Genomic DNA, 26,652 nt, shown 5'->3' with positions numbered 1-26,652 from the left:
CTGTCTCGCAGTAATAGTAGTGCAAATAAAGAGTCGTTTAGAAATCTGTCAGTTTTGTAATAATAGTAGAACTAATAACAAGTTTTTCAAAAACCTGTCAGTCTTGTAGTTGTTCAAAAATCTATCATAGTCTTGCAGTAGTAGTAGAACTAATAAGAGCAGTGCAAAAATCTGTCACACTCTTGCAGTAAAGTGCTGACAAAAAGTCGTTTAATTGTTACATTCTTGCAATAATAGTCGAACTAATAACAAGTTGTTAAAAAATCTGTCAGTCTTGCAGTAGTAGTACTAATAAAAAGTCATTTAAAAATCTGTAAACATTTAAAAGCAGTAGTGCAAATAAAATGTCGCTTGAAATCTGTCAAAATCATGCAGTAGTAGAACTAATAAAGAGTTGTTCATAAATCTGTCAAAGTTTAACAGAAGTAGTGAAATTGAAACGTCGCTTAAAAATCTGTCAGTCTTCTAGTAGTAGTGTAAATGAAATGTTATTTAGAAATCTGTCCCAGTCTTGCAATAATAGTATTACTAGTAAAATATTGCTCACAAATCTATTTAAGTTTTGCAGTCGTGGAACTAATAAAAAGTTGTAAAGAATTCTGGAAAAGTCTAAAAGCAGTAGTGAAATTACAAATTCGTCTTTGAAAGTCTTGCATTATCGGTACTAATAAAAGTTGTTCAAAATCTGACAAAGTCTAGCTCTAGTGATGCAATTTAAAAGTCAGTAAGAGTGTGATTGAAAAGTCGTTCTAGAATCTGTCATTTTATTCTTGTTTAATTAAAGGAAAGGGATTTGTAGTGTAGCTGCAGTGTTAGTCGGAGGACGGAATAATAAACACAAAACGATTAAAATCGCAGTCTCAGCTCAAAAGTTTATTCATGGATTTTTTTATTTGGCCGAAACCGTTTTAAGGACAGGCATAGAATATAAACATATTGGCTAATTTATAAATGAAGGAAGGAGGGCTTAAAAGTGGCAGTTTACGGTATTTGTATTTCTAACGAAAGTTTTCTTGCGCCGCACGAAAAGTAGACAGAAAAAGGGAAAATTAGTTTGTTCTCTAAGAAATACTGAAGACTTGTCAGCTTTCCAACAAATTCCTTTTCCTCACCAAAAACATTCCCGAAGTTTTAAATTTTTTAATTCGTCATCGATGTATCCGTTATTTGAAAATACTAGATGCCTCATTGTGAAACTGAAGATTTAAAGAAATTACGATTTGTCTAATTAATTTCCAAAAACTATTTATGGCTCAACAGTAAATTACTTGTCTACAGGATATCCTCGATTTTCCTTACAAAGTTGAAGAATATCACATTTCCGTTTTCGCTTAAAAATGTTTTTCTTTCTCCCAGAAACATGCCCTTCCCAAAACACTCGCATTGCACGATCTCGAAAAAATCCTTTTCAAGGTTTAAACGGTATATAATTTGGTTTTAAACGATATTAGTTGTCATCAATGTTTGATTGGTTAAAAACGTCCACGAAATTTAGCAATTTACCACGTCTATGAGCTCATTTCAGATGAAATTTATGTTTACATTTGATTCTACCACATATTTGAGTTACATCTGAGTAATTCTAAGCCAACCTTTCGATTGCTTTACGAAATTTCCATGCCATTATGCAAAGTAACTTTTCAAATTTCTTCGACACTGCAGTTTATTTGTTTGAAAATTTTTCTACCGTAAGAAAATCGGAATTTACAATGGTTTTTAATTTTTCAGTCTTGAAACTTTTGCAACAATCTGCAATATTCCTGGAGCTTAGCAATGAGAGGTAAAAAGGCAACTAATGTCTTTACACCAACTTAATAATTTGTAATAGTTGAACCTATGGTAGAATTCGTAGAAAATTTTGGCCAGGTTCTCCAAGTCACATTGTAATGGATTTCCTTGATCTATCCGTCGATCAATTCGGAGCTTCAATATTTCCCCTGGCAAGCCCCCAGGCATTTGAACTTTTGAAGATTTGTTCGTTCAACCCCCCCCCCCTCCGGGGCCACAATTGTCTTCAAATCCAACACATAAGGGCGGGATTTGAGGGTCAATTTTTTCCTAAAAGGCAAAATTAGCGACCATGACTCTACTCATTCACCAAGCTTTCAAACTTGCATTATTGACCGATTATATTTTCTATGGATGAACTGGTTGCTGGGCTATCTGTAAGACGGATTGACGCTTTTGTTCTGAGCCATTCGCTCGCAAAAGTGAACTCTTTACCTTTAAACACCTGAAAAACGTGTGTTTTGCTGGAGAGACTTGACACTTCCGATTCTTATTCCTTACCCCAGTCAGGCAAGGTTTAAACTTCTCACCCCCGGGCACATGCGACAGTCAAATACCCAGGGTTTACCCAGGGGGATGTCGAAGCTTCGAATTGACCGGCGCATGACATTGCAACGGATTGCCTTTATTTACCAACAAAACAACAAATTGAACAACTCACATTTAACTGATTTCTTTACTTCACTTCATTCATTTCCTAGTCCCTGTTTCCAGTCCTTTTATTACGTAACAGTTTCCATTTCCGTCTCTCTATTCTGCAAATCCGATAAAGATGTTGATTATCGACATGACAAGCCAAATAAACCGAAAACAAACAAATAAGAAAGAAACAAAGAAAAAAAACGCCATCAAGAGTTCGTTTATCTATTTCTTTTTCTTTTTCGGGAGATAAGCTGCCTGGTATGTTGCAAACTTGTACTACTAGTCTTGTTTGGGTGTTAGGGTCTTTATATGGCGTCGGCTGGAAGGATTATTCGAGAAGTCGTCTGTTGGAATAGGTCAGTGTTTTCTAAAGTGTCATTGGTGGTCTCGTTAGAGATACTCAACAAAAGTAGCCAGACTAACAACATTCCAATAAAAGTAACTTCCTCAATAAATCTGAAGAAGACTGTCGCCGTCAAGTTCTCGAAACGTCCGTCTTTTTACTAGCAACAATTCTTTTCAGAGCTTCCCTTATCCCAACCATCAGACTAAAATCTCTTGAAAAATTATTGTTCTTGTTCAAAAAGTATATTACTTATGTTGAGATGGTGTTAAGGAGCTGTACAGTGCTTAAAACTACTCTCAAAATACAGTAACTTATCTTTTGTTTTGGCGTGATTCATGAAAAAATGACTTATATTTGTTCTACGACGCTTTTTAGATCCAAATACTAATTATGAAAATATTGTGGGTCTCATTGTTCATTGCTTACCCCTTTTGGTTGTCAATGTTTTTGCAATTGAGCGGATATTTGAATCCATGTTTGACTTCGCAGAGTTTACAGTCCACGTGATTCCCTCTTCCGCAGTCCTATAGACATTAACCAAAAAATATATATTCAGAATAGGGAATGAGAAGCTGTATTCATTTGTCGGTTTAAGTTAGTTATTCTTATGTAATTTTTATAAGCTGTGTTACACTCTGAAACTAAGAGCACCGAAGCTCTTACCATAAAGCTGTGAAAACAAAACTCAATTGCAAGAGGAACAGTTATTTACTTGTTAGATAACTAAATAAGTCCAGAGCACAAAGACGCAAGATACATGTATTGCTAAACTGTGAAGGACAAACAATTTTAAGACGAGATAAATTTTAATGAAGAAGTTTTTCATGTAACTTTCCAAAGATTTGATTGAAACAACATTTGAGAATAAGTAAAAAAGAAAAGTACTAGAATTAAACACAACGACAAGTAAATAACCTATGAAAATTCTGCAAATGATTCATTTGAGAGACGTGTTTGGACGAGACCTTCGAAGAGGTCACCACATGACGAATTTCTTTCTCACCTCATGTGAAGCTACTGGTATTTTACAGAAGCCCGCTAGTATCTCCATATTTGGGCCTCTTAACCAGAGTTAAGGAAACAGTCGTAGTAGAAATCATACTTTTAGAAGTAGTCGCGCGCAGAATCCTGCAGAATATGTCAAGATTCTGTTCAAAGAAGCAAAACACTGTATAATTCCTTAAAACCACATGTCACACTGACCGAAGGTGTGAGACAAACATGAATGAATAATTAATTTTCACAGACAGTTTTCATCTCGCCCTTTGCTCCCTGAATAAATCAATCACAACAAGTTCCGAGGGTTTCATATCTTCCCCAAGACATTTTGGTAGGATTACATTTGAAAGTGAAGGAAGGAAGAGTTATTGCTTGAGGAGATATTTAAAAAATTGTTCAACAAGTTCCGAGGGTTCCATATTTTTGACAGGATTACTATTTATAAACATTTGAAAAAGGTTTGTAGTTGCCTATCATTTCGCCTTGAGGAAACCGCTCCCCCCCCCCCCCCCTCATAGGGTCTGGTAGGTAACTACAGAGGTGGGGTGAGAAGGGTCGGCGGGGTAAAGGGTGAGGGTTGTGGCTCGTAGCCATTTTTGTCTACAAAATTTAAGGCTTCTACGTATTTCAAACCAATATTTCCCGTTTTCAGTGCTCCAAAATGCGATCGCTTCGGTGAACCAATTCTCTGGTTGAAATTGGTGGAATTTGTTGTGAAATCTGTCACACGCTCCAAGATGACCATTTATCAAATACTTTTTACCTAATTGATAAGTTATGCAGTCCTAAATCAATGACTAATTGCGAAACTATTTTACCCAACAATGATAGTAAATGCTTCAAGCTCTATGAGAGTGGCAATGGGTTTACACGTGACGCGTGATGAAGGCCAAAATGGATGTAGTTCACATGAACGTTAGCTACTCCTCGTGTAGGGATGAGCTCTCCGTTGGCACTCTCCTTCCATGCAAATATAACCGAAGCGAGGAAACGCGTCCTTTTAAAGTCAAGAACAGCAAGACAAAGGGGTTTTTAGCAGTCATGATCGATCTTGTAGATTATATGAACCTAAAGTAAAATCGATAACGCCCTCCAGTCTCTTTCCTCTATGAGGGATACTGCCATTTTGTATTCTCTCGTTCATCACCAGTCTCCTTTCGCCAAAAACCCGGAAGGAACAACCCACAAGGAGAGCTGGAGTCCTAGACAACAACGGATGCAAATTTCCAAAATGGAACGAAGCCGTCTAAAACCTGACGCTGGTATCCAAAAATTGGACGAAGAAAGGAGAGTGAAATAGGTGGAGGAACTTTTCAAAACAGGGACGCAAGGGTCCGCAATAAGACGAAAGTGTCTAGTCAAACAGTCAGTCAGTCGGTCAGTCGATCAGTCGCTCAGTCGGTCAGAAAGTCAATCAGTCCGTGCTTGGTTAGATACTCCGTCAATCCGTCTTACAGATAGCCCAGCAACCAGTTCATCCATAGAAAATATAATCGGTCAATAATGCTAGCAACAGAGACTTTCTGCATGCTACCCGTCATGTAGTGCAACTATCATTTCATGAGCGCGAATTTGCATGGTGCCGCAGGTACAATGTCCCTTTTTCTTTGTTCAAATCAAGACATCCTCTTGCCCTAAGGTATCCTTAAGTAGATCTTTCCAAGAAACCTCCTTTCAAATTATTGGGACAATTCACATTAACAAGTTGCTAAGCTAGCTAAAAAAATATCAAACACAAGGAAAAGATTATCACCCGAAAATCAGCGCAGTTTTTTAGGAGTTTCTCACATACCTCTTGATGATTGAACCATTCATCTCAATATCCCCCTGAGGAACGCGTTCCCTTTCATTTGTTTCACGACCTCCGTTTCCATCCATCTTTCGTCTATATATCATCAAACGATGGTAGATATGTTTCAAAGACTAGAGATGTTTAGGTGCCCTTCATTTCCAGGTCTTCTACCAAAGCATGCTGTTATTTCCAAACAGAGCTCACTCAAGTCCGCCACTACTGTAGTTCAAAGCTATCCAACGGAGAATCACTACATCACTAGCGGATAATTGTTAACATATATTATTGAGCTATCCACCGGATGGCGACTTATTCAGTGGATAGCGTTATCCGTCCTTCGAACAACCGGGGCAAGGGAGGTCACTTTTCGTTCTCTCTTGTACATTAACTTTCGTGTTTCCTACGAAATATTTTAGAACGTCCGAAGGTTAAAAAAAACACCTAGATACTTTCAGGTATGTTTATTTTATAGCTTTACTAAAGTTAAGAAGACAAACGTTTAAGTAATCTAGACTGCAACAGTAATTCTCTCAACTATATTTCTTATATTTTCTGTTAAGTTAGCTGTGAGAATTTATAATATTATCAGAACAGTGTTTCCAGTGATGTGGTCATATACATCGATTACTAAATATCCCATTCAAAACCGTTGGAGGCAGTTTGAGTTGGTGATGTTTTCGAATTTTGTTTTGTATTGCTGTGGGCGTTTTCAGTTATATTGAATGTTAAATCACGTATTTAACAAGTAAACAAGCAGTTTCTAACGCAAAAAACTGTCCAAGGAAAAGTAAACTACTAGCAAACAGCAGATGAACAAACAATATTTGCTCCGTAAAACAACGATCCAGTTAAAACAATACCGGGAATACTGATCTTTCTCATATGGCAAACAACGTTATGTTCACCGTCTGCCTCATCACTAAGTCGCACAGGTTCAGCAGTAACTTCTTGTCAGTTGGCTTGCCTTTATGACATGAGGAGTATGAAAAAACGGTGCTGGTATTACGATGTACACTACAAGCTTCGACACCACAGCCTGTGTAAAATGTTTTTGAAAAGAGACAAGACCTCCTGGCAAAACTGAGTACGCATACATGACGTACTCAAACGGTAATGGCTGGTAGCAGCTGCTATCTTCTTCCTCCCCGCCCTCTCCTCCCTCCTCGTGGCTTTCCTCTCCCTCTCATAGAACCATCGGCTTCGGATCCAAAATCGCCCCAGGGTCCATCGTCCATACGTTCATCTGGTCCTCTCCAACCGTCCGGTGGACCTTGATCTATAGAAGAAGAAAAGAACATTTCCTATCTTTTCTAAGAAAGAAAAGCACTCTAGCAAAGCAAGGTACGTTTCAGATTACAAATGTCAAGTAAGCGAGACAAAAAAATTATGTCAATTAAGACGCAAGCTGAGGTTCGACATGTTTGTCTTCAGATCACTTTGACACGTATCGTAACAAACCACTATAGAATGTCTAGCCAATTAAACTCTTGTGTCTCAGAAATAAAATGCAAATTTATTAAAGCAACTTGAAACACCAGGCGAGGGCTATACCCTTGATGTATGGGATCAGCTTATCCGAAAATGACTCAGTGCAAAACGGCACTCCTTACGTTGAAACGTAAATCACTAACTATACACGGCGTGCCACGAACGACGCGGTAGTCGAGAAAAAAACCTCAATTGTCAAGTCAGTAATTAATGAAATGATCCCCCGCCTTTTCGCTTTTCTTCCTTTTGGTTATTCAATAATTATTTAAATATGGTTCCAGCTTTTAGATATCCATCTAATTCGAAAAAAATTAAGTACTGTTAGTAAAGTCCTCCCAGAATGCCGAGACCTCATGAAAATATTCAGTTCGAGACCACCCTAAGCGAGTTTACGCCAACAAAATGCAATGCCGGTTTACTTTCCACATTAAGTTTAAACGCGCTTTAAAAGCCAGCTGCTGAACACATAAACGAAACGCAACTCGAATGAATCACCCTAAACATCTTTAACTACTCAGAACCAACATAACCCTTCGCCAAAACAGCAAGCCAAAGCACTAAAAAATCAACACGAGTTGTGAGACCGATGATCTCTCACCCGGGCCCCTTCTCCACTCGTCCTCCGGTCGCAAGGCCTTGGGAGGTCCTCTATCACGATCGTCCCTGAATCCTTCTTGGTCCAGGGACCGCTTCCTGCCCCGTCTGTCTGGAGGTCCTTTCCACGAGTCTTCCCCAAGACCAAGATCGAAATCAAATCCCTGCTGTCCGAGAGGCAAAGGCGGAGGACTGAGACTCATCAGCGGCCGTATGGCTGGTTTATTCTCATTTGCGTTAGAGGGGTTTTGATCTGGTCTTGATGGGGGCCCTCCTGGTCCCCTCATCATGCGGGGATCCCGAGGCTCATCTCGCTGTTGTACACGGGGGTCGTGCGGGGATCCCCAGCTATCTCGTCGGCTAAAAAGACCTAAAGGAAAAAGCGTTAAATTCACAACTAACATTACGAACATAGGTATGGTTGAAAAGTAAGAATTCGCACACACTCGAGAGACACTTCTACCGGTCGCTTCATCCACTGAAACCTGGATAAGCTCCGAAGGGTAGGGAAGGGAGCTTCTACTCTGTTATCTGATTTGGCCCATTTTTTCAAACTCGTCCATCCAACCACCTACTCAGTACAGGAACCAGACGCTGATTTTATCAACGACTTTCTGTTGTAAATGAACCTTGCACTCGTTGCAGATTCAAAGACAAAAACTCAGTCACTAAACATTATAACAGTCAGAAACACTTCTAACCAGGTGGCTCATCAGGGCCCCTTCCCTGTGGGGGCTCATCTGAAGGGGCTGCCCATCTGGGATCCCTATTTTCGTGCATTCCTTGAACACCGCTCTTAAAACCTCTTGAACTAAGTTTGCTAAGGAATGGATGACTTTGTGGATGAGGGAAGCTTTTTTGATTTGACCCTTCCATATCAGAGCCATGACGAGGTGGCGAGTCATGCCCCCGTCCTCGCTGAGCACCTCTCCTGAAGCCCCTCGAACTGATGTCATGTGGATGAGGCCTGCGTGGATCACTCATATCAAATCTCGGTGACAGCTCGTTTCTGTCTCCTTCACGTTCATTAGGGTGTGGTCGCCAAGATCCTTGGTCTTGTCTGGGGTCCTTGTTGGGTCCAGGACCTGTACCCATTTAAAAGGAACAAAATAAATAAACAGAAACGATGTAATCATTCGATGGTAAATCCATTGCCTTAGCAAGTGTGCTGTTAGCGTTATTGTTTGTCTTTGAAGAGTCAATGACAAATACATGAATGTGGAGGATTACCAAATTAATCACGAGACTACTGCATAGACCACACAAATGCAATTAATTCATCCTTTCAAAAGCGCTCTATGGAGTTTTTTGTGTGATTGCATGCATGGATGAGAAATGGTCACGTCACGCTTGTACGCTCAGCATGTCTGCGCTCAAGATACCACATTTGGAAGTATTTGCCACGACCCGTGGATGATTAACTCTTGATGGCTCAAAAACTGGTTGATTCCCATGCTCGCATCGAGAATAGGACAAAATTTTTAGTTGTGCCCAACAAAATTCAAAACTATAGATTGCTCTGCTACACCAATTTATTATCTACGAAGAACTGCTACTTTTCCGCGAAAGGAACAATCCTGCCAATGTACCTAGACGTGGGAAGTCATTTCCTGTTGGTCCTGCTGTGCCTGCTGGAGGTCCATTAGGCCCCTGCAGGAGTGGTTTGGGCTGCTGTGGTGGTGGAGCTCCAAGTAATCCAGGCCTTGAGTCTATCTCAAGATTCTTAGGAGGTGATCCTAGGAGTCCTTGCCTGTCAGGCATTGGACTGTGAAACCTGTCGCCAGGAGGCCCTCTAAAATTTGGTCCACCCTCATCGGGCCTGAAGTCCCTACCATGGTGTCCAAAATCATTAGGGCCCTGCTCACGCCAATCAGGAGCACCTCTGGGCTCTTCCCAAGACTCTCTTCCAGGTTTCCCAACATCAAAGTCCCCTCTGGGTCTACCAGGAGGAAACTGCGAATGATTCCCTTGAGGTCCATCAATTGGTCTTGGATCTTTCTCTGGTTGGAAGTTGTTGAGTTGCAAATGTCTTTGGGGAGCCGGCGGTTCAAATGGCCCCATGTGGTTCCTTTCTCCAGGCCTTGCAGGCTTGAAAGCCGGCGCATCTGGCCTTAAAGATGAATTTCCATTTTCAACAGCTGGGGTTATTTCTCCCAGGCCTGGAATTCCTGGACTATTTTTGAAGTTTGGTAAAGTGAACCCGGGATTCTGTGATTCTACCTGCCGTGGTCGGGTAGGCGTGGCCCTGTTTGTTAGTGAATTACCAGGGCCGAATGAAGGACCTGCAACAGGAAAAAAAAAACAATACTATAAGGAAATTCTGCAGGTAAGTGATAGGTGATGACCTGATGATATTTTTCAATTGGCTAATGATAGAAGATAAATAGATTGATTAAATCATTAAATTTAATCAATATATTTATCTTCTATCATTAGCCAATTGAAAAATAGTGAATAAGTGGCGTATATCAAAAAGTAAGGTGGTGGCATTAGACTTGCCAGAGTATCAATTTTTCTCTTTCCTGTCAGAACAGTTTTAAGTCCAAGGATGACCCTTGACATACTCAACATTTTTACAATACCTCCATGATAGATACTAAAGTAGCCAGTTACTTAATACTCTCAGTGGAACTTTGATGTCTTCCGAAGAAGAGAACACATGTGCACCACCCTTAATAACCAACCTTTTTCTCCCAAATTGTATCGGTCAATATCTGGAACATCCTCAGTTGGGTTCAATGCTGTGTCCATTCCTGGAATGGCTGTAGTTGTAATACCTGGGTGGTCTCCATCTGTGGAGATAATATCATAGAAATATTAGTCTATTTTTTTCAGAAAGAATGTTTGACAGTAAGAAATATTTGATCTGACCTTCTCCCTAACTCATAAATCTGAGTTTATATTTTTGTGCATTTCTAAGCCAAATAAATGTTGAATTCTACAGAGGAGAAATTTGAATTATTGCAAGACAGAATTAGCCTGTTAAATTTGTCAGTAGTTTTGCTTTCAAATATTTTAGGTCATAAGATTTTAACATGCACACCAAGAAGTAGTGGAATGTACTATGTAGTTAACCCTTTAGCACACAGGAGTGATCACAACAGAATTTCTTCTCACAATATAAATACAATATCAAGTAGACAAGTAACAACAAATTTTAAAAAATATCAATAAGGGGGTAGTTAAATGTAGTTGATCCAATAACAAACCTCCAAAATGACATCACAAGAATTGTATGGCAGACAGTAAGGAGAATTATTATTAAGATCTTTGTAGTGAAAGACTAAGAATTAGAAAGGTCCACTTTGTAAATTTGTGAGTAGTCATTTATGAAAACCCCAGATGAAGGGATAAAGAAAGCTAAATAACACACCAACCAGAATATACACACACATCAATGAGAACAAGAAAAGAGAATTGCCTGCAATTAGGACAAATGTTAAAAAAGGGGCATGAAATATCACAATGAACCTTTATTTGTCATCTCTTTCAATTAAACACAAATGAGTAAAGTGCAAATAATTTACATTTCCAGTTTTTTTGGCCATTTCTAATGTTGTTGCTTAAAACAAACAGACAAATACATTGAACTCACCAACATCATCTTCAGCGTCCACAATGTTTAGATTGTATTTGTCTCTCATTTTGTCACCAAGTCGATTGCGTGTCCAGAATTTACTATGGGGTGATACAAGATAAATGAAGAGTGAGTTGAGGTTATCTCACAAAATTAATTTTTAGTGTTTTGGACATAACAAAGATGCTTCAATTTCTTGATGATCAGAGTAATCAAAATAGCACTTTTAGTTTTACATTATTGTTTTTTCTAGTTTCCCCAATTACAACCATCCCAAAAGTAATGCTAGGCTGAATTTCAGACAAGATATTAAGAACTGCCTAAACACCACAACAGACAGAGGCTTGTTTTGGGACCATACAGTTTATTTAATGTATATTTCCTACGCAAATTTCACATAAGACTATTACAAAAAGGATATTTGATGAATACACTAAATCAACAGTCTAGTAATCATAAATAAATTAAAAACACAAATGAAATTAAGAAACAATCAAAACTGTTGATGGTGTGAGTGGGAGGGAAACTAAAACTTTCTTAGAAGCTAGAAATAACTTGTTGCTTGCTTGCTTACTTGATTACTAATAACATGTGTACAGATACCTAAGCTGTATTATACTAAGTAATTTTGCAATTAAAATGCACAAGGGTGGTGCAGAGCCATTAACACTATCCAAGTTTTTTAATTGCTTGCTGAACAAATTGCTCAATCTTAAGGAAAAGTCTAATATGTACCCTGCCTGTACCCAGTCCAGACCTCTCAGTTATCAATGTCTAGATTCATATTAACCCTTTCACTCCCACAAGTGACCAAGACAAAATTTCTCCTTACAATATCAATACAATATCAAGCAGGTAGGTGATGAGAATAGAGAAGAATATCAATTATGGGATTATTAGTTGATCCAATACCAAATTCTCTGAACTAACATCATAAGAATTGTATGGCAGATAGTATGGAGAATTACTAATTAGATCTTGGGAGTGAAAGGGTTAATAGAGATTAATATTCAATACAAGCAACAGAAAACAATGGGAGCCTGAGGGAAGGGAGGAAAAGAAAAATCTCTATTTATACTGTCTTCGTGTCTTCATGAAGAACAAATTAACAGAGATACAGAGTCAGCTTCAACTATAGCCAAATGGAGACTTTAATTCCACAAGAGCCCTTCCCAGTCCTCTACATCTCAAGATGTCAACATTCAACTGGCTTGAAATTTGTTACACTCCACCTTGTCTTACCTGGAGTGATCATTAGATCCTGAACACAGGATGTGTCCCAATGGGTGCCATGCTAAACTCCACACCATTCCCTCATGAGCCATCTCCATGTTTCCAACATCTTTCTCAGCCCTAAATCAAACAATGACAATCTCCAATTGTTTCAAATCTATACTTAAAAAAGTAGGAAATATCAAAATCAGGGTAAAGGCACTGAATGAAAAGAGAAGGTTAATATGTTCAGGGACAGACCCAGGATTTTTCTCTGGAGAGGGTGCACCTCTATGGAACAACAAAATTGATGAGTTGCAAAACAAATTTTAAAAGCAAACAACCAACAAGGTTTGTAACAAGGCAGTAACATATTGTGTAATGCTAGGAATACATAGCAAACCATACCATAGATTTTGTATAACCTTGAAGCAGACTGCACAATGTTTATTGTAAACATACCATTTTGGTTAGCATAAATTTGCCAACCTTGTCTCATGTTTTACTTCAACACAAATAAACCAAAAATTATTTTTTCTTTGGCAAAATATTGGTTATATCAAAAAGCCAAAGGTCCTCTCAGAGAGGGTGGGGGATGTGCACCCCCAGATCCCTCCACTACATCCATCCCTGAAGGTGGTCCTCTTTCCAGTTTCAAGCCAACTTACCCAACAACCCAAAACATCATTGAACCATCAGAACCACCACTGACAAACAGAGATTCATGAACAGGATGCCAGCTGATTGCTACAAAAGATGAAATTATCTTGTTATTGAGAATCTAAAACATGTGATACTGCTCTCATTCACCTGGGAAATTAATGAAGGAACACTAGAAGTAGGAGGGTAAAGACTTGGAATCTTGCAAATAGCAACTTCTAGATTTTCAAATTATTTCAAAGCACACATTAGACCCATAACTTGGTACCTTTCAACAGTGAGAGGTGAATGGCAATTGCAGCTCTCATTACACCAGAGTGGTTCATTTTCAGAGTGGGTGCGAGAATTATTTATATTGATTACATTGTTTAAATGATAAATTAAATCCTACTTGTATTCACAATACTTCCACAAACTCTTTACAACATGTTCTGTACAAGTGTGTCTGCAACTCCTTTAGGCCATTCATTCTCAAGATCTAATTTGTGATTCATGTTACCATTTGCCATACAATCCTTAAGATTTTAGTCTGAGAATTTGGTACTGGATCAAGTAATAATCCCCTAATCAATATTCATCTTTATTCTATTTCAAATGTTACCAAAAAATCACTGTGTAGGGAAAGGGGTTTGGATGCCTTCTGGACAAGCATGAAATAACAAAAGATAGCAGGAGGTCTGTATGGAAAAAAAACAACAGTACTCAAGACCAAGACCACAGTCTTTTCCCCCTATGGATCAACCTAGACTGGTCCAATGTCCCAGAGAAATGCTTAAAAAACATAAAATGAATTATTTCAAAGGTCACATTATTTCTACCTGTGGCTTCCCTCTTGTGGCCTCTGAATGTTTGCATTTCTTTCATCATTCGAATGTCAAACAACTTTAAGAGATGATCGCGCGAAGCAGTTAATAACCAGTTGCCATTCTGATTCCATCTGATTTGCATTACTGTACTCTTGTGAGCATGTCTTGGGAAAAAATTACCCAAAATCATCAGAGGAAAGTTACATAGCATATACAAGAAAAAATGTAAAGTTTAATAGGGTATTTAACTGATAATCTTTTAACTACTTGGCAATTTTCCATGATGCTTAATTCTGGTCTATGTTGAGTTTCTGTTGGGAACATCCCTACATGCCTCTGTTCGAAGAAAAAATTACCATAAATTGGTAACTCTAAGGATCACAAAAAGAGTATCAGTACCCTTGTTTTGCTTGAGCCTTGTCTTTTGCAATTGATCAAACTTACAGAGTTGTCAGTGCATATCCAGTGCGGGGGTCCCACAATTTGATTGGCTGCTGACTGTCCTTACTGCCAGACACTACAAGACTCTTGGTTGGATGCCAGTCTACACATTTAACATCAGCTCCATGTCCTGAAGAAATGGTTGATATGTTGAACATTACTACTGGTTAACCCACTGTCTTCTAGGAGTGACTAGAATCTAATTTCTCCTTACAATATCAGCCAAATCAAATATCTACTGAGGTCATTATAATAAAGGAGATGATTATCAACTAAAGAAGCTCTTGATTATTGAAACAAGTGTCATTGTCAGCACTATAGGAAATGCAGAGAGAACAGTATGAAGAATATACATACTGATTTTAGGGTGTAAAGGGTTAAGATTCTTGTTGACAGTTTTATCAAGCTAACATTAGAGGAAAAAAAAGGTTGCCATATGGCCCTGGTGTGGGGAAAAATGAGGGGAAAGTTATAATATATCTGGAGTATTTCTTGAAGTTCATAATTGGAAAAAATGATCAGCTGTAAAAAACAAGGTTTGAACACGTCTCCTCTTACCAAAAAATAAAAGCTACTAGTGAAGAATCTGAGAAGTATAATAATTTTATTTACTTGCACTCTCTCAGGTTTGTTTAGTTTTTTTTTAAGGGACAGTAGCACCTTTTCAAATTGAGATCTCAAGCTCCTACAGTGTGATTTCCACCACCACCCCTTCTGAAAACCTCTGTAATTCCATACTTCAACCTATACATTGACTCAACCTCCTTAGCTCTTTAATTTCAAAGATCTGATTGTTAATTCTCCCATCTAGCTGCTACACATTTGCATGTTAATTAGTTACCAGAATGTGGTGCTAGATCAAGATAACAACTCCAACCTGCAGATATCGATAAGTTTGAACATTCTCATTAATTTTTTGCTGGATAATGTATGGATATCATAGGGGGGAAGTTACCTATTAATCACATCTAGGAGTTTAGGGAGTACAAGATTAGGACAAAACATCCTTGAGAATGTTACCTCTCAGTACTCTTTCTTCTGAACAGCGGTAAAAATCCCATATCTTCACTAAACCATCATCTGAACATGAGGCAAACTTCTGATCAGTTGGAGAGAAGCTGAAAGGGGAGCAAATCAGTCAACCTCACATAGGAACATGTATGAATGACATGACAGCAAACATGTAATGGTAAGAGGAATAATTGGAGTCCAATTCTGTCTGTAATGATACAAGTGATAACAAAATAGGACGACTGTAAAGGGGGAGTCTGATTTGTTTGCAGCAAGTATGATTACAGACTGAATTAGACGTCAAAAAGTCTTATTATCAATTGATCATAAAATTACAATTTCTGAGAAAAGAAGAATAGCCAAGTTATAACAGAAAGAGGAAATTTGCATCAGAAGACTGACAAAGGATGCAGAAATAGGAGTCTTTTAAATACAACTTTGAATGTGATTGGTTGATTTAAACTACAACTTTGAATGTGATTAGCTTATTGAACCGTCTGATAACAAAATGTGCAATAACAAATTGTCCAATAAGTGGAAAATAGGAGTTTTTCAAATAAATCACAATTGAGGAAATTGTAATTCTTATGATTAAGATGGAAAATAAAAATAACACTAGCTACACTTTAAGAGGCTATTCTCATTTTATGCTAAGATGCAATTATTAAAGAAAAAGTATCATCCAGAAACTACATATCTCTGCCTTACAAAGTTTGTGTGAAATTATCATACAACTAGCATTTTCAGATTCAAAAGAGTAATCCAACCTTTAAAAGCTTGTCTTTCATTCTATTCAAAATTTCTACTCGATATGTTGTGATTTTATATGCTGCCTTGTACCTTGGCTGCTTATCGGCAATGTTGAGAAGTCTCACACCTCTAGCAATGTTTGCACAGTTAAGAGCTACTGTATATTAAAAGCATTTTTTATCTAAAAAAATATAAGAATTTACAGTAACCAAAGCAGCAGATGTTTCTGAACTACCAGCTTTGGTTTCCATCATTTGGTGCATGATCAGAAAGGTTTCTCAGTTGTTTTCATGTCAGTGTTCAAGGTCTAGATAAAAGCACATTTGCAAATGATTTTTCAGGGAGTTAGCTTAGCTACTATTGGCACTCAAAATGCAGTAAGAAGGAAAATATCAGTATAACCTTTAAGTCAATATTAAGTTTTATTATATAGCTTCACAGAGCTCACAAATAGACAAGTCATTCCTCACTCTCAATAAACCAAATCTTTTTGCAGTACAATAAATCCTCTGCTGACCAAGCTTGTCCGGGTCAAGATGGTTGGACATTAACTTTGTCCTTTTTTTGTCTTTATACTGATCGCAATTTTGTCTTAGTCCATAAATATGCAAAAAAAGAGAGCCTTTATCCAGCCATCATATGGTCCTTTGAGCATACTTCTCCTTTGTCTTTTTTTGCTTTTAAATCTAAAGTTTGAAAACTAGGAACTCCACGCAACAATCAGCTAGCATTATGTACAGGACTGAGAAGTAACACACACTCAAAAAAAATTAATAAAATATTTTTTCCTTCAATAAACATGTTCTTATGATGAAGAATAAGAAAATGCTTACACAAGTTTACTGCAGGGAAAACCTGATCAGAGAACTGAGAGATACAAGGCATTAACCACTACGTATTCCGTTTAGTTCTCTAAACTCAATAGAAAAGCAAGTTGAAAGGAAACTGGATTCTTATTTCAAGGGGTGTAGGCCACAATTAAGAAGGGATAGTCTTGAGTGCATGCAACTGGTTTAAGATGAATTTTGAATGAAATACACCCTGGTATGCTCTTAAATTCCAATAAGATGCTGACCAAAGGTTTACTCATGTTACAGTGTCTTGATCAATGTTGTAATGAAAAAATTAGGAAAGGAAAAGGTAATACATCTGGGATGGAAAAGAAGGCATCACTTTACAGGACAACATTAAATTGAAATTTGCAACTCAACAGGACATAGCAACTTTCATCCACAAGCAAAGATTAATTTAGGGGAAAAAATGGTGGAATCTAATGGTCTTAAGTTATATTCTCATATGCATACTTTTCTCCTGTGCAGATGGAAAAAACTTTTGTTAAGTACTGAGCAAAAAGGAAAAGGGTGGCAGTGGATTGACAACTGAATATCCGTGATTTTTAGAATTGGTGTAAAAAAGTTAAAAAAAAAACCTAGCCCTTTCCTCTGTCCTTGTTTCATTTGTAACTGTAAAGTAACTCCAAACACAATTCTCCACTCTTTTGTACAAAATCAAACACAGCAGCATAGCATACATTTGTTCTGAATGAGGAATATCACAAGTTGTTTTAAGGAAATTATCAATTCTCCAGATCCACACCAGGCAGATACACCTTTGACACCTGGGCAAATTTCTATGTCATTGATTCATACTGCTCTGGTCGTAACAGCACAGATTATGGATAACTAAATTTTTCAATCCCTCTCCCCCCCTAGATGAGGAAAAGACACCAGTCTGAACTGTTAGTGGGGAGTAGCACTAGCTCTTCACTGGAGTTCATAGGTGTAGAGAGTATGAAATCAAGATGAAATGTTTTCTTTCCAGAAAAACTGGGGACAAGGTTCAAAACAAGGTCCACTTTCAAAGGAAATTTCTCTGGGACAAGTTCCAGACTTAAACTGAGCCCTGGACCAGATTTGGAAAGTGACCAATTAAGTTATTCCAATTAACTAATTCCTACTTGAGTGTTAACCAAAAAATAAAAACCCAAATAATTCACCAGGAGGCAGGCTGGGTACCAATGCCATTTAAAAGAAGGGAATAGGACTTTGACTCAGTCTCACAGATTGCATGTTCAGTGCATTAGACACTCCCCTATGATGCTTCACCGAATCCCCAACACTATACTATGAAAATCTTCTCAGACTCCTTTAGATGGTATTACTTTCAAGCAAAATTGTTCTTTCATTGATGATTGGATTGGAAGTTTGGTTTAAGCTGTCTAACCTTCCCAGTCCCTTGGAGCTGTTGAAAATGGGTGGGGAACATGGAGAGCCATCCTTGATGGTATAAAACACTACATGCTCCATGCACCAACCAATGAATGATCTAATGTACTCTTTCTTATCCTGCTTTAAGGAAATTCATGCTGCACTGATATTCCAGGTCAAGACAAATCTGAACAGGGATAGGTTGATAGCACATTGTCAAATGATTGCTTGCACTGTTGATCCCTATCCAAGTCTGAAAGTCAGTGACCTTTAATTCCTTGGTAGAAATACCCAGTAGTGTGGAAAGATGTGAGCAAAGCATCAATTTGAATTTTGCGTGCAACTAGTAGAGAGTTTGAGTAAGTTTTCTTGACCATTAACAGGGGTAAGTGAAATAAAGTGTAGCTTAATTTTGATGAAAAATTAAAAAAACTTGCGTTATCTAACAATAGGTGATCCATCAACCTGCACTTACCTTAAATCTAACAAACCAAACACAGTTGTGAAAAGGGGGATAATGCTTACTCAAGGGATAAATCACTATCCAGCAGATTTAAGTGTAAATAAATATCCTGTGCCATTCACCAGATGGAGATTTGTTCAGCAAATAGCATTATCAACCCTTCCAACAACCAAGTTCTGGGCTATGATGGGAGCTTACGTTTACTGAGACACAGCCATAAGTACCATTTCTACTTGTGGCTGCCTTACCAAATCCTGTTAAACTTCCATAAAACTCTGTGTTTACAGAGTTTGTATGGTAGAGAGTTTAAATTAAGCTCTACATATCTGCATGGTTCCTGACCATTGACCAGTCTTAAAGTTAATCAAGCTTTTTATAACAATATTTTTATAGAGCCAAAAAATCAGTTATGGGGGGCAGAAACCAACAAGTGCCAGGTAAGGCTTTATTCTCTAATTTTCTCAGGGCAAACTGTATATTCTCTATACTCCAGTAATTTCCTCTACTTAGTGCTTGTCCACAGAAACAAATTTGCAGTCAATTTTGCACTATTTGCTGGTGGCCAACATAACACACACAAAAATGCAACTTCTGACAGATATGTGGTGAGGACAAAGTAAGGAAAACATCAAAGATAGTGCATTCTAATTTTTTTTTTAACAACTGACAATTCTGATAGTAATTTTTTACCATTGTGTTAAAAAAAGACTCTCCGAATCTCTTGCATTTTCAAATCACATGCATGTTGTTAACTGTGAAAAGCAATGCAAGCAAGTTGACGACAAATCAAAGTTTGATAAAACCACATACAGAATCATGTTCCACACTGATGACAAGAAACCTTTCAAATCAGTTGGAGGGCAAAGGAAAAATGACCACCTTCAACATCTACCTAGCATGTTGACATAAATAAGTTTGTTTCAAACTGCTACAGCAAGTGTGCATCACTAACGCCATCATCCTTTGAGGCTGCATTAGTTGAAAAGCCTCAACATGGTTTTTTTCTTTCCATCCATGTTGAACACTAGCTAAACATTCAAAAAGTGCTTTGTCTGATGGAAAAGAATTGTAATGGATTTCAAGTATCTGTATTAAAATAGGAACAGTGGAGCAAGCCCCAATCATGGAAAAATCTGGGTAATTGAGGTCTGGATAATCAAGTCCACACTCATCACAAAATTACAAGTTATTTTTTACACTTGGAATGGCTAACCAGTGCACAACCATAAAGGCTTCCAAAGATGGAAAGTGAAAGTGCCATCTTACCTCAAATTTTGCAATGATAGGTTTGTTTTGGCTTCCTCATTTAGAGACAATACTAAAAACAGAGGTGCATGGGATATCTTGATTTTCATCTAATATGTCAGAAAAGTGTACATTAAAACTTTTCATCAAGTATTGGAAATTAATCCTTGGTTCTTGTTTTAATAATTTTGTTGAGAAAATTTCATTTTTGCAGACAAACCTTTCATAAAGTGAGAATATCAGAGCCTCAACGAGCTTAATCATTTCAAAGAAAAAAATTTCACAAAGGGAAAAAAAGCAGCCTTGGAAATTTTATGTTTCTCAAATGGTAGTAGACCTGGCTGAAAATGCCTAACCAGATAGAGATTCTGATGTGATAATATTGTACTTGAACTCACAGCTACAATTTTGAAAATCAATAGTGTGGTTTTCTAGGCGAGGGTTTTCCTGGTGGGGTTATTGTTAGGAATGAGCTGCTGACAACAAATATACATCATTTCACTATTAAAGGATTCAGCAGGAAGTTGTGGGAATGCTGATTGTTAGCTCGAACTGGATGAATGGTCAACCAGTACAAAGCATACTAATCTGATCAAGCTATTAGTAACATGTCAAAAACATGTTGATGATCAAAGTTGACAGCTTTAAAACTCTTGTGATTCCTATTTGTGATTATAACTGTTTCAAAATCTAAGGTTTAAGGATCTTGTATAGCAGTAAATTTATTGATTGCTTTTATTTTCTCTCGAAATGAATTATCTTGTGAGCTGCACTTTCTTTATTCAAATCAGATGTATTTATTTCTTTATTTATCAAATACTAATAACCTAAACAAAAATAATTATGCTTAAGCCATACTCCTCTTTTAATGTAGCTTAAGCATCTCTAAAAATATGATGACACCACCAAAATTGTTATTTACTGTAGTATATCCTGCAGGACACTGTTTGCAAAATCCCAGCTAAATAAACCAATTGATAATTTTAAAAAATTGGTAAAAACAGTGTATGCAATTTTTTTTAAAATCAAAATCACTGAGAAATATTTATTCAAACAATGTCCTGCAATACTCTTTATTACCCTTTAATAATTTCACCTCTGTACTCTCAGAGATTATTGCAGGGGGAAAAGATATTTCATCTAGCTCTCAAAAACTTTTATAATTTGTACTATACAGAAAAGAACAGCTCTTAAAAACTGTCCATCACGTTCCTGGAGTTGATGTCTAACCTTAATCCTCTTATGGGTTCTTTGTGTGCCTCATACATTTTCACATTATTCATGTTGGACTGCCAGTACTTGATAAATCCACCATGATCTGATGATAGCAACCAGTTATCTGCATGGCTCCACACCATTGAACGTACAGGGCTGTCATGAGCCTATAGGAAAAATTGACAAACAAAGCATACATGCACTGGTAATACAAACAGTATTGGGAAAAAAAAAGAAACTTGAAAATTCTGCAATCCAATTCAGTGCACATAATCTTAACACCCACATGCACTACAGTCAAACCTCTGTATGCTTTTTCTTCCTGAAGCTATTGCCTGTCATGTAAGACCAGTATTCCATCAGCCAAAGGTTTTACAGGTTGAATCAGTATTACAGGTAGATCTTGTAAGGACCCAAAACCCCTTTAACCCTTTCAATCCACAGATCTCCTGAGTAATTCTCCTTATTGTTTACCATACAATCCTTAAGATGTTAGTTTGGAGAATTTCATGTTGGATCAACTAAGAATCCCTCAATTAATATTTTTCTTCAAATTTTCAACCCTTTTTCACTTTAAAAAACTAGTTACTGCACCTTCCTTAGGTACATATATCATGTCTCACAAATGATCTTCAGTGTTTCACCACTCTCTGGGATGCCGTCACTGAAATAATCGTTTCAATCAGCCAACCATTCCCATATCTTAACTTTCATTCAAAATTATAATATGCATTTCATTGCTGGTTACATACTTGCAAAATTGTTTCAAAATTAAATGTCAATCCATTCCAGAGGGTAAACTCTCCACTGGAGGCCCCAGTTACCAGTCTCCTTCCTTCTGGAGTCCACTGAAATTTAAATCCAAAGAAAAAGTGACACGACACTTTAGAAATTGAATCATAATGCATGATTTTTAAGTAAAAAATTGTGTAAAAAGAGCTTGAATTTCAACTTAAACAACACAAATTCATGGTCATATTCATTTTATCTCATTCTTTAAAAAGTAAGCTTCCACCAGTGTGAGTGTCCAATCCTAAAAAACCCTGTTTGGAATTAATAACATAACTCAGGAAACAAAAAAATGGACAAAAAGCTAAAGAGAATAGGGGATTTTGTTTAAAAACCGGAAAAATTCCAACTTTTGAGAGACAAATTTGGGGTCAGCAAACAAAGTTCATAACTCTTTGAAAGAGGCTTGGACTTAGAGAAAGAGCCTGGATGAGAAGATTCTTACTCATCCCCTTCATTAGTGCATTTCATTCAGTTCAAATGATATTTAGAAAATATATCAGATAAAAAGCCACCATTCTCAGCTTAACCAAAACTGAGATATATGTCTCAGCAAATCAGAATTTAATTTGTCATTTCACATTATAATTCATATTGGCTCATGAGAAAAACAGCAAATGAACTACGCTTACAAGTATACACTCTATGATAACTACATTTAGCTAAAAGTAAGTATTTGAACAATGTGCTACATACAGCAACACAAAATATTGGACATCTCAGTTTATTGGTTGACGTTCGCACAAACTTTGTGGTAACGGCATTGATGGGATTCTCCATGAGGCAAGCTGGTGGGAACACCTAAAGAAGAGAGAAAACACTGTAATCTGCCAAAATGTAAACGATAAATCAAAACACCCGACAAAACCAACCACAAAGCTATTTGATGATTACTAGCAAAGTGAGTTGAGTAAATTTAAATTTCTGTGGTTTGCTTAGCCATTTTTGAGCAACACTAACAACCCTTATGACAATCAATTTCCCCAGCTTGAGATCAACTGTATTTTAATTTAAGTTTGCTATGGCTCTTGTAGATATTTCTATCTTTAGCCTTTTTTTGTAATTACACAACACTTGAAAAAGGTGTTCAATTTTGGTAGCAACTATTTCTGAAGTTTACATCGATTGAATTATAATCTTTCTCAGAAAACCCTTTCTCTCCAAGGAATGAGAAATTTATTTGCTTATCACAAGTTTGCTAAGCAGATGGTAAATCAGGATAAAGAAAAGGAGATACTCCCAAGATCTCAGTAGTAATTCTCCATACAGTTCTACCATATAGTTCTTGTGATTGGAGAATTGGTATTGGATCAACTAATAATCTACTAATTGATATTTCTATTCATTCTCATCACATGCTTGTTTGATACTATAAGGACATGTTCTATGTTGGTCACCCAAGGGAGTTAAAGAGCTCATATAAATTACTCAACTATAAAATAATTCAAAATGTATGGCACACAGTAAGGAGAATTCCCTTGACAATCTCAGGAGTCAGAGTCAATATTTACATCAGAAGAGAAGCTATCATCTGGCTGCATTCCACTCCTCTTGCTTAAATCTTTGAACCATTTTCTGTTCTAAAAAAGGAAACAATAGCCTTTTGTGAATAAATAGAATTCTGAAATTTTGGCTACAAAAAAATTTGCAACAACCCTTTGAAAAAATTAAAAATCAAATGACAGTAAAGGTAAGAGCAAGTTTCTCTTTTATCGTGGATGACTCAAAGATCGTGGTAACCTTGAATTTTGACCTTTTCACGAAATCAGTGTAATCGAAGTCTAGTAAATGATGTTGCACATTTACTAAGGATCTCTGCCCGTTCAGTACATTTAACTTGCGTATACGTGAGAAACTATTTAAGATTGAGTTATGATCTGATTCACATTAAGGACTTTCTTTGTAGTGACAATATAAAGTGAGTTCTTTAGCAACACAAAGAAATGTTCAGAGCTCACAACGTCATGCAAGCATGACACTGTGAAGTGGACTGATTTCAACTGACTCAACCGTTTTACGGCGAGAAAAAGTTGTCGTACCTCGATTAGTTTAACAACAGAGGAGTTATAATCAACAGTTTTTCGCATAACAGCCTTTCTCATCCGTTTTCCATCAAAAGTAATGGGCTGCCGAAACCGATTGTCATCTTGAGACTCGGCAGAGGCAGTAGCAGGTTGAGCTGTCGACGTTGTTGCAGGCTTTGGGACAATCTTAAGCGATTGTTGGGGGGCCTGCTGGAACATCATCGTAAAATCCGTTTAACAGGGTTAATTTCCCTTCATATCATATTTTTCCTAACTACTTTCTCGTTTCATCTTTCGTATTCTCAAACGAAATGTTGTGGTCGTAGAAGAGAAGGACGCCATATTGTTCCCTTTTGGCGGCATGTGCGAAGAGATCACGTGACGTTAGCCGCTGACCCACTTAGGATACACTGGGAATCAAAACTAGTAATACGACAAAATGCTCACGAGCCAACAAATGTGAATTGTGTTCGTTCAAAATGCCGCCAATCTTGAAGGTAGTATTCATTCTTCTGGGAATTGCTCCCCTTCTCAGGCTAATTATAAACACTGTAGCTCTCAGCTGTGGCACAATCGTCGTACTGTGGCTCGCAATTGCGAATGGACTTGTTAGTAAATGGTCGGCCTTCGCGCTGGTGCTGTACTCATGTTTTAGTCTCCTATGTTTGGTCCTGGCAAGAAAAAGCACAAAGAACAGAAAAATGAAATACGTGGAGTGGAAGTTAGTGAGAAAATCTGCTGTGAGGCTGGTGGGATTTTCGATTTAGTGGCAAGGAGCATCTTCATTCTTACGATTATTGAACCCCGTCGATTTAGAAAGAGCTATAACCTTCATTCTGGGCACGAACTTTTTGAGACACATGAAGTAGGAAACTCGATGGATTGAATGACTGGAATCAAGAGGATTGAACTTTGCACATGGTACTTAAATCTAGAAATTATACATTTTGCTTCGTTTCAAATACAAAATTTTAGTGCAGGCCCAGGCGTACTTGGAGCCAGTCTGTAAATAAGTTATGACGTGACCTTTGATCAATTTTATATGTAGACTTTGGATATGGGTAGATTTGAACTTTTGGACGCAATCTAGAACTACAGCGTGTTGGTTTGTTTTGTTTTGCGAATTAATCCCAACCCTTTCACTTAAAGTCGATATCCAAGCCTGGAAGAGTTGATCTAGAGGCGTCACGAAATGCTGTCCATGCTGCTTTAACATTACCTGACATGTGATTGTTTTTATCACGCGATGTTGCTTTATAAAAAGTATAATAAAAAAAAAGCTGTTTTGGTCTAGGGACTCAGTTTAAAAGAGCAAAAGAGTAGAGTGAGCGAGGGAAAAAGCGCGAGGGGGGGGGGGGAAGAGTGAGGAGACTAAGAGATTCGCGCTACTCCTTCTTATAGCCCAGCCGATTTTTACGTTTGTCTTCCCTGACTGAGAGGCTGGAGGAAGCTAGAGGAATGCGGACCTTATAATGATATCTACCAAGATGAAGAATGAAGGAGTTAATGGTTTTATTTTAAAAAATTGTCTTGTTTCTTGCGAAATAGTTACTGAAAACAATCCTTTCTACTCGTTGAGGTTTCAACCGAAACTACCGTAATAAAGCTCACGTGAGGGTATAAGAGGATTTCAAACGACAGAACTGCAAACTATTCACAGTCCAGCTGAGCGCAGTAATGAATTGTCCCGACATGCTGCCGTGATTACAGTATCACAGTATTACTCCTACTTCAAACTTTAGGGACATGGGAATTAAGTAGTAAACCAAGAAATGGATAACTCGCTAAAATGGGTTCTTTTCAACATAGTAAGCGGTTAAATAACAAGCGATGCACTGCGGAAGTAAGGTGAGGTACTTTTTGTGAGAATTTGACTGTATTTTTTAAATTCTGAAAGCGGTCGTAAATATTCTCATACAAACTCTTATAACTTTGCCACGACTCTTATTTCGCGAGATGATCATCTCACAGATGGAGCTTGGGCCGCCTGTGTTAGAATAAACCAAGAGAGGAAGGAGCTTCTACTGAACTTAAATCGAAAAGGAAGGAAGAGGGCTGCGGGAATAAAGATTAAGCATCAAATGCGTTTCCTGATATTGGGTCGGTCGGTCGGATTGAAAAGAAAAAGCATGGGAAAAAAAAAAGTTACAAAAAGACAAGTCTCTAAATAGGAGGCCTGGTACCCCAGCATCATTGCCGTGGAGCGTGGAATATTAATTAAGACAACTTGGGAAAAAGGATCAACCACCGAAACTCCTATGCGACATACCATGGCAGTGAGGATGACGTTTAAAGTTATTATTTACGTATTTGGATGAACAAAATGCACAATATATTGTCAAAAAAAGTTCCTGATTTTGTCCCTGTCTTTCTCTATGCTGTTCTAATGCTCATTACTCAGATTAAAATAATTATTTACAGTGAAAAATGGTTTAACTTAGTTCGTCACTGCCTTTTCTTTTTTTTTTTTAAATGCTAAAAATTTGGGTCTGTCGGACGACACTAAACGGAGAAAAAAAGGATGGCCTAACGGCGCAAAGTGTGACTAACACAGTCTAGAGACTGCACGTTTTTACCCTACTATCTGCGTCGGTACATTAATT

General features: G+C 37.6%; 1 protein-coding gene and 1 long non-coding RNA gene across 2 annotated transcripts; both read right to left on the bottom strand.

Moving 5' to 3' along the window:
* Positions 1 to 2,355: 2,355 nt before the first annotated feature.
* On the bottom strand, positions 2,356 to 5,693 carry LOC113672195 (uncharacterized). The gene is made up of 4 exons (XR_003446310.2): positions 5,568 to 5,693; positions 3,780 to 3,924; positions 3,203 to 3,300; positions 2,356 to 2,543 (listed from the first exon to the last, which is right to left on the bottom strand). It is a non-coding gene; the product is annotated as an uncharacterized LOC113672195 (long non-coding RNA).
* Positions 5,694 to 6,013: 320 nt separating this feature from the next.
* Positions 6,014 to 25,060, bottom strand: LOC113672194 (uncharacterized). The gene is made up of 16 exons (XM_027188472.2): positions 24,065 to 25,060; positions 23,537 to 23,605; positions 22,722 to 22,826; positions 21,989 to 22,084; positions 21,252 to 21,403; positions 15,366 to 15,463; positions 14,349 to 14,475; positions 13,917 to 14,068; positions 13,107 to 13,185; positions 12,469 to 12,579; positions 11,245 to 11,327; positions 10,334 to 10,441; positions 9,239 to 9,931; positions 8,351 to 8,734; positions 7,654 to 8,019; positions 6,014 to 6,843 (listed from the first exon to the last, which is right to left on the bottom strand). The coding sequence occupies exons 1-16, from the start codon at positions 24,269 to 24,271 to the stop codon at positions 6,698 to 6,700; spliced, it is 2,976 nt and encodes a 991-aa protein (XP_027044273.2). The 5' UTR covers positions 24,272 to 25,060; the 3' UTR covers positions 6,014 to 6,697.
* Positions 25,061 to 26,652: the final 1,592 nt, after the last annotated feature.

This window comes from Pocillopora damicornis, chromosome 8 (genome assembly GCF_964200805.1).
Source record: "Pocillopora damicornis chromosome 8, jaPocDami1.2, whole genome shotgun sequence".
Taxonomy (NCBI): Eukaryota; Metazoa; Cnidaria; class Anthozoa; order Scleractinia; family Pocilloporidae; genus Pocillopora; species Pocillopora damicornis.
The sequence above is the reverse complement of the archived record's forward strand: the minus strand, read 5'-3'. Positions and strand labels throughout refer to the sequence as shown.

Coding starts and splice junctions, on each gene's coding strand:
- LOC113672194 (XM_027188472.2), bottom strand. CDS start 24,271: ATGATGTTCCAGCAGGCCCCCCAACAATCGCTTAAGATTGTCCCAAAG. Junction 12,580..13,106: donor ATGATGTTTTGGGTTGTTGG/GTAAGTTGGCTT, acceptor TGTTTGATTTAG/GGCTGAGAAAGATGTTGGAA. Junction 6,844..7,653: donor CGAGTGGAGAAGGGGCCCGG/GTGAGAGATCAT, acceptor CTTCTTCTATAG/ATCAAGGTCCACCGGACGGT.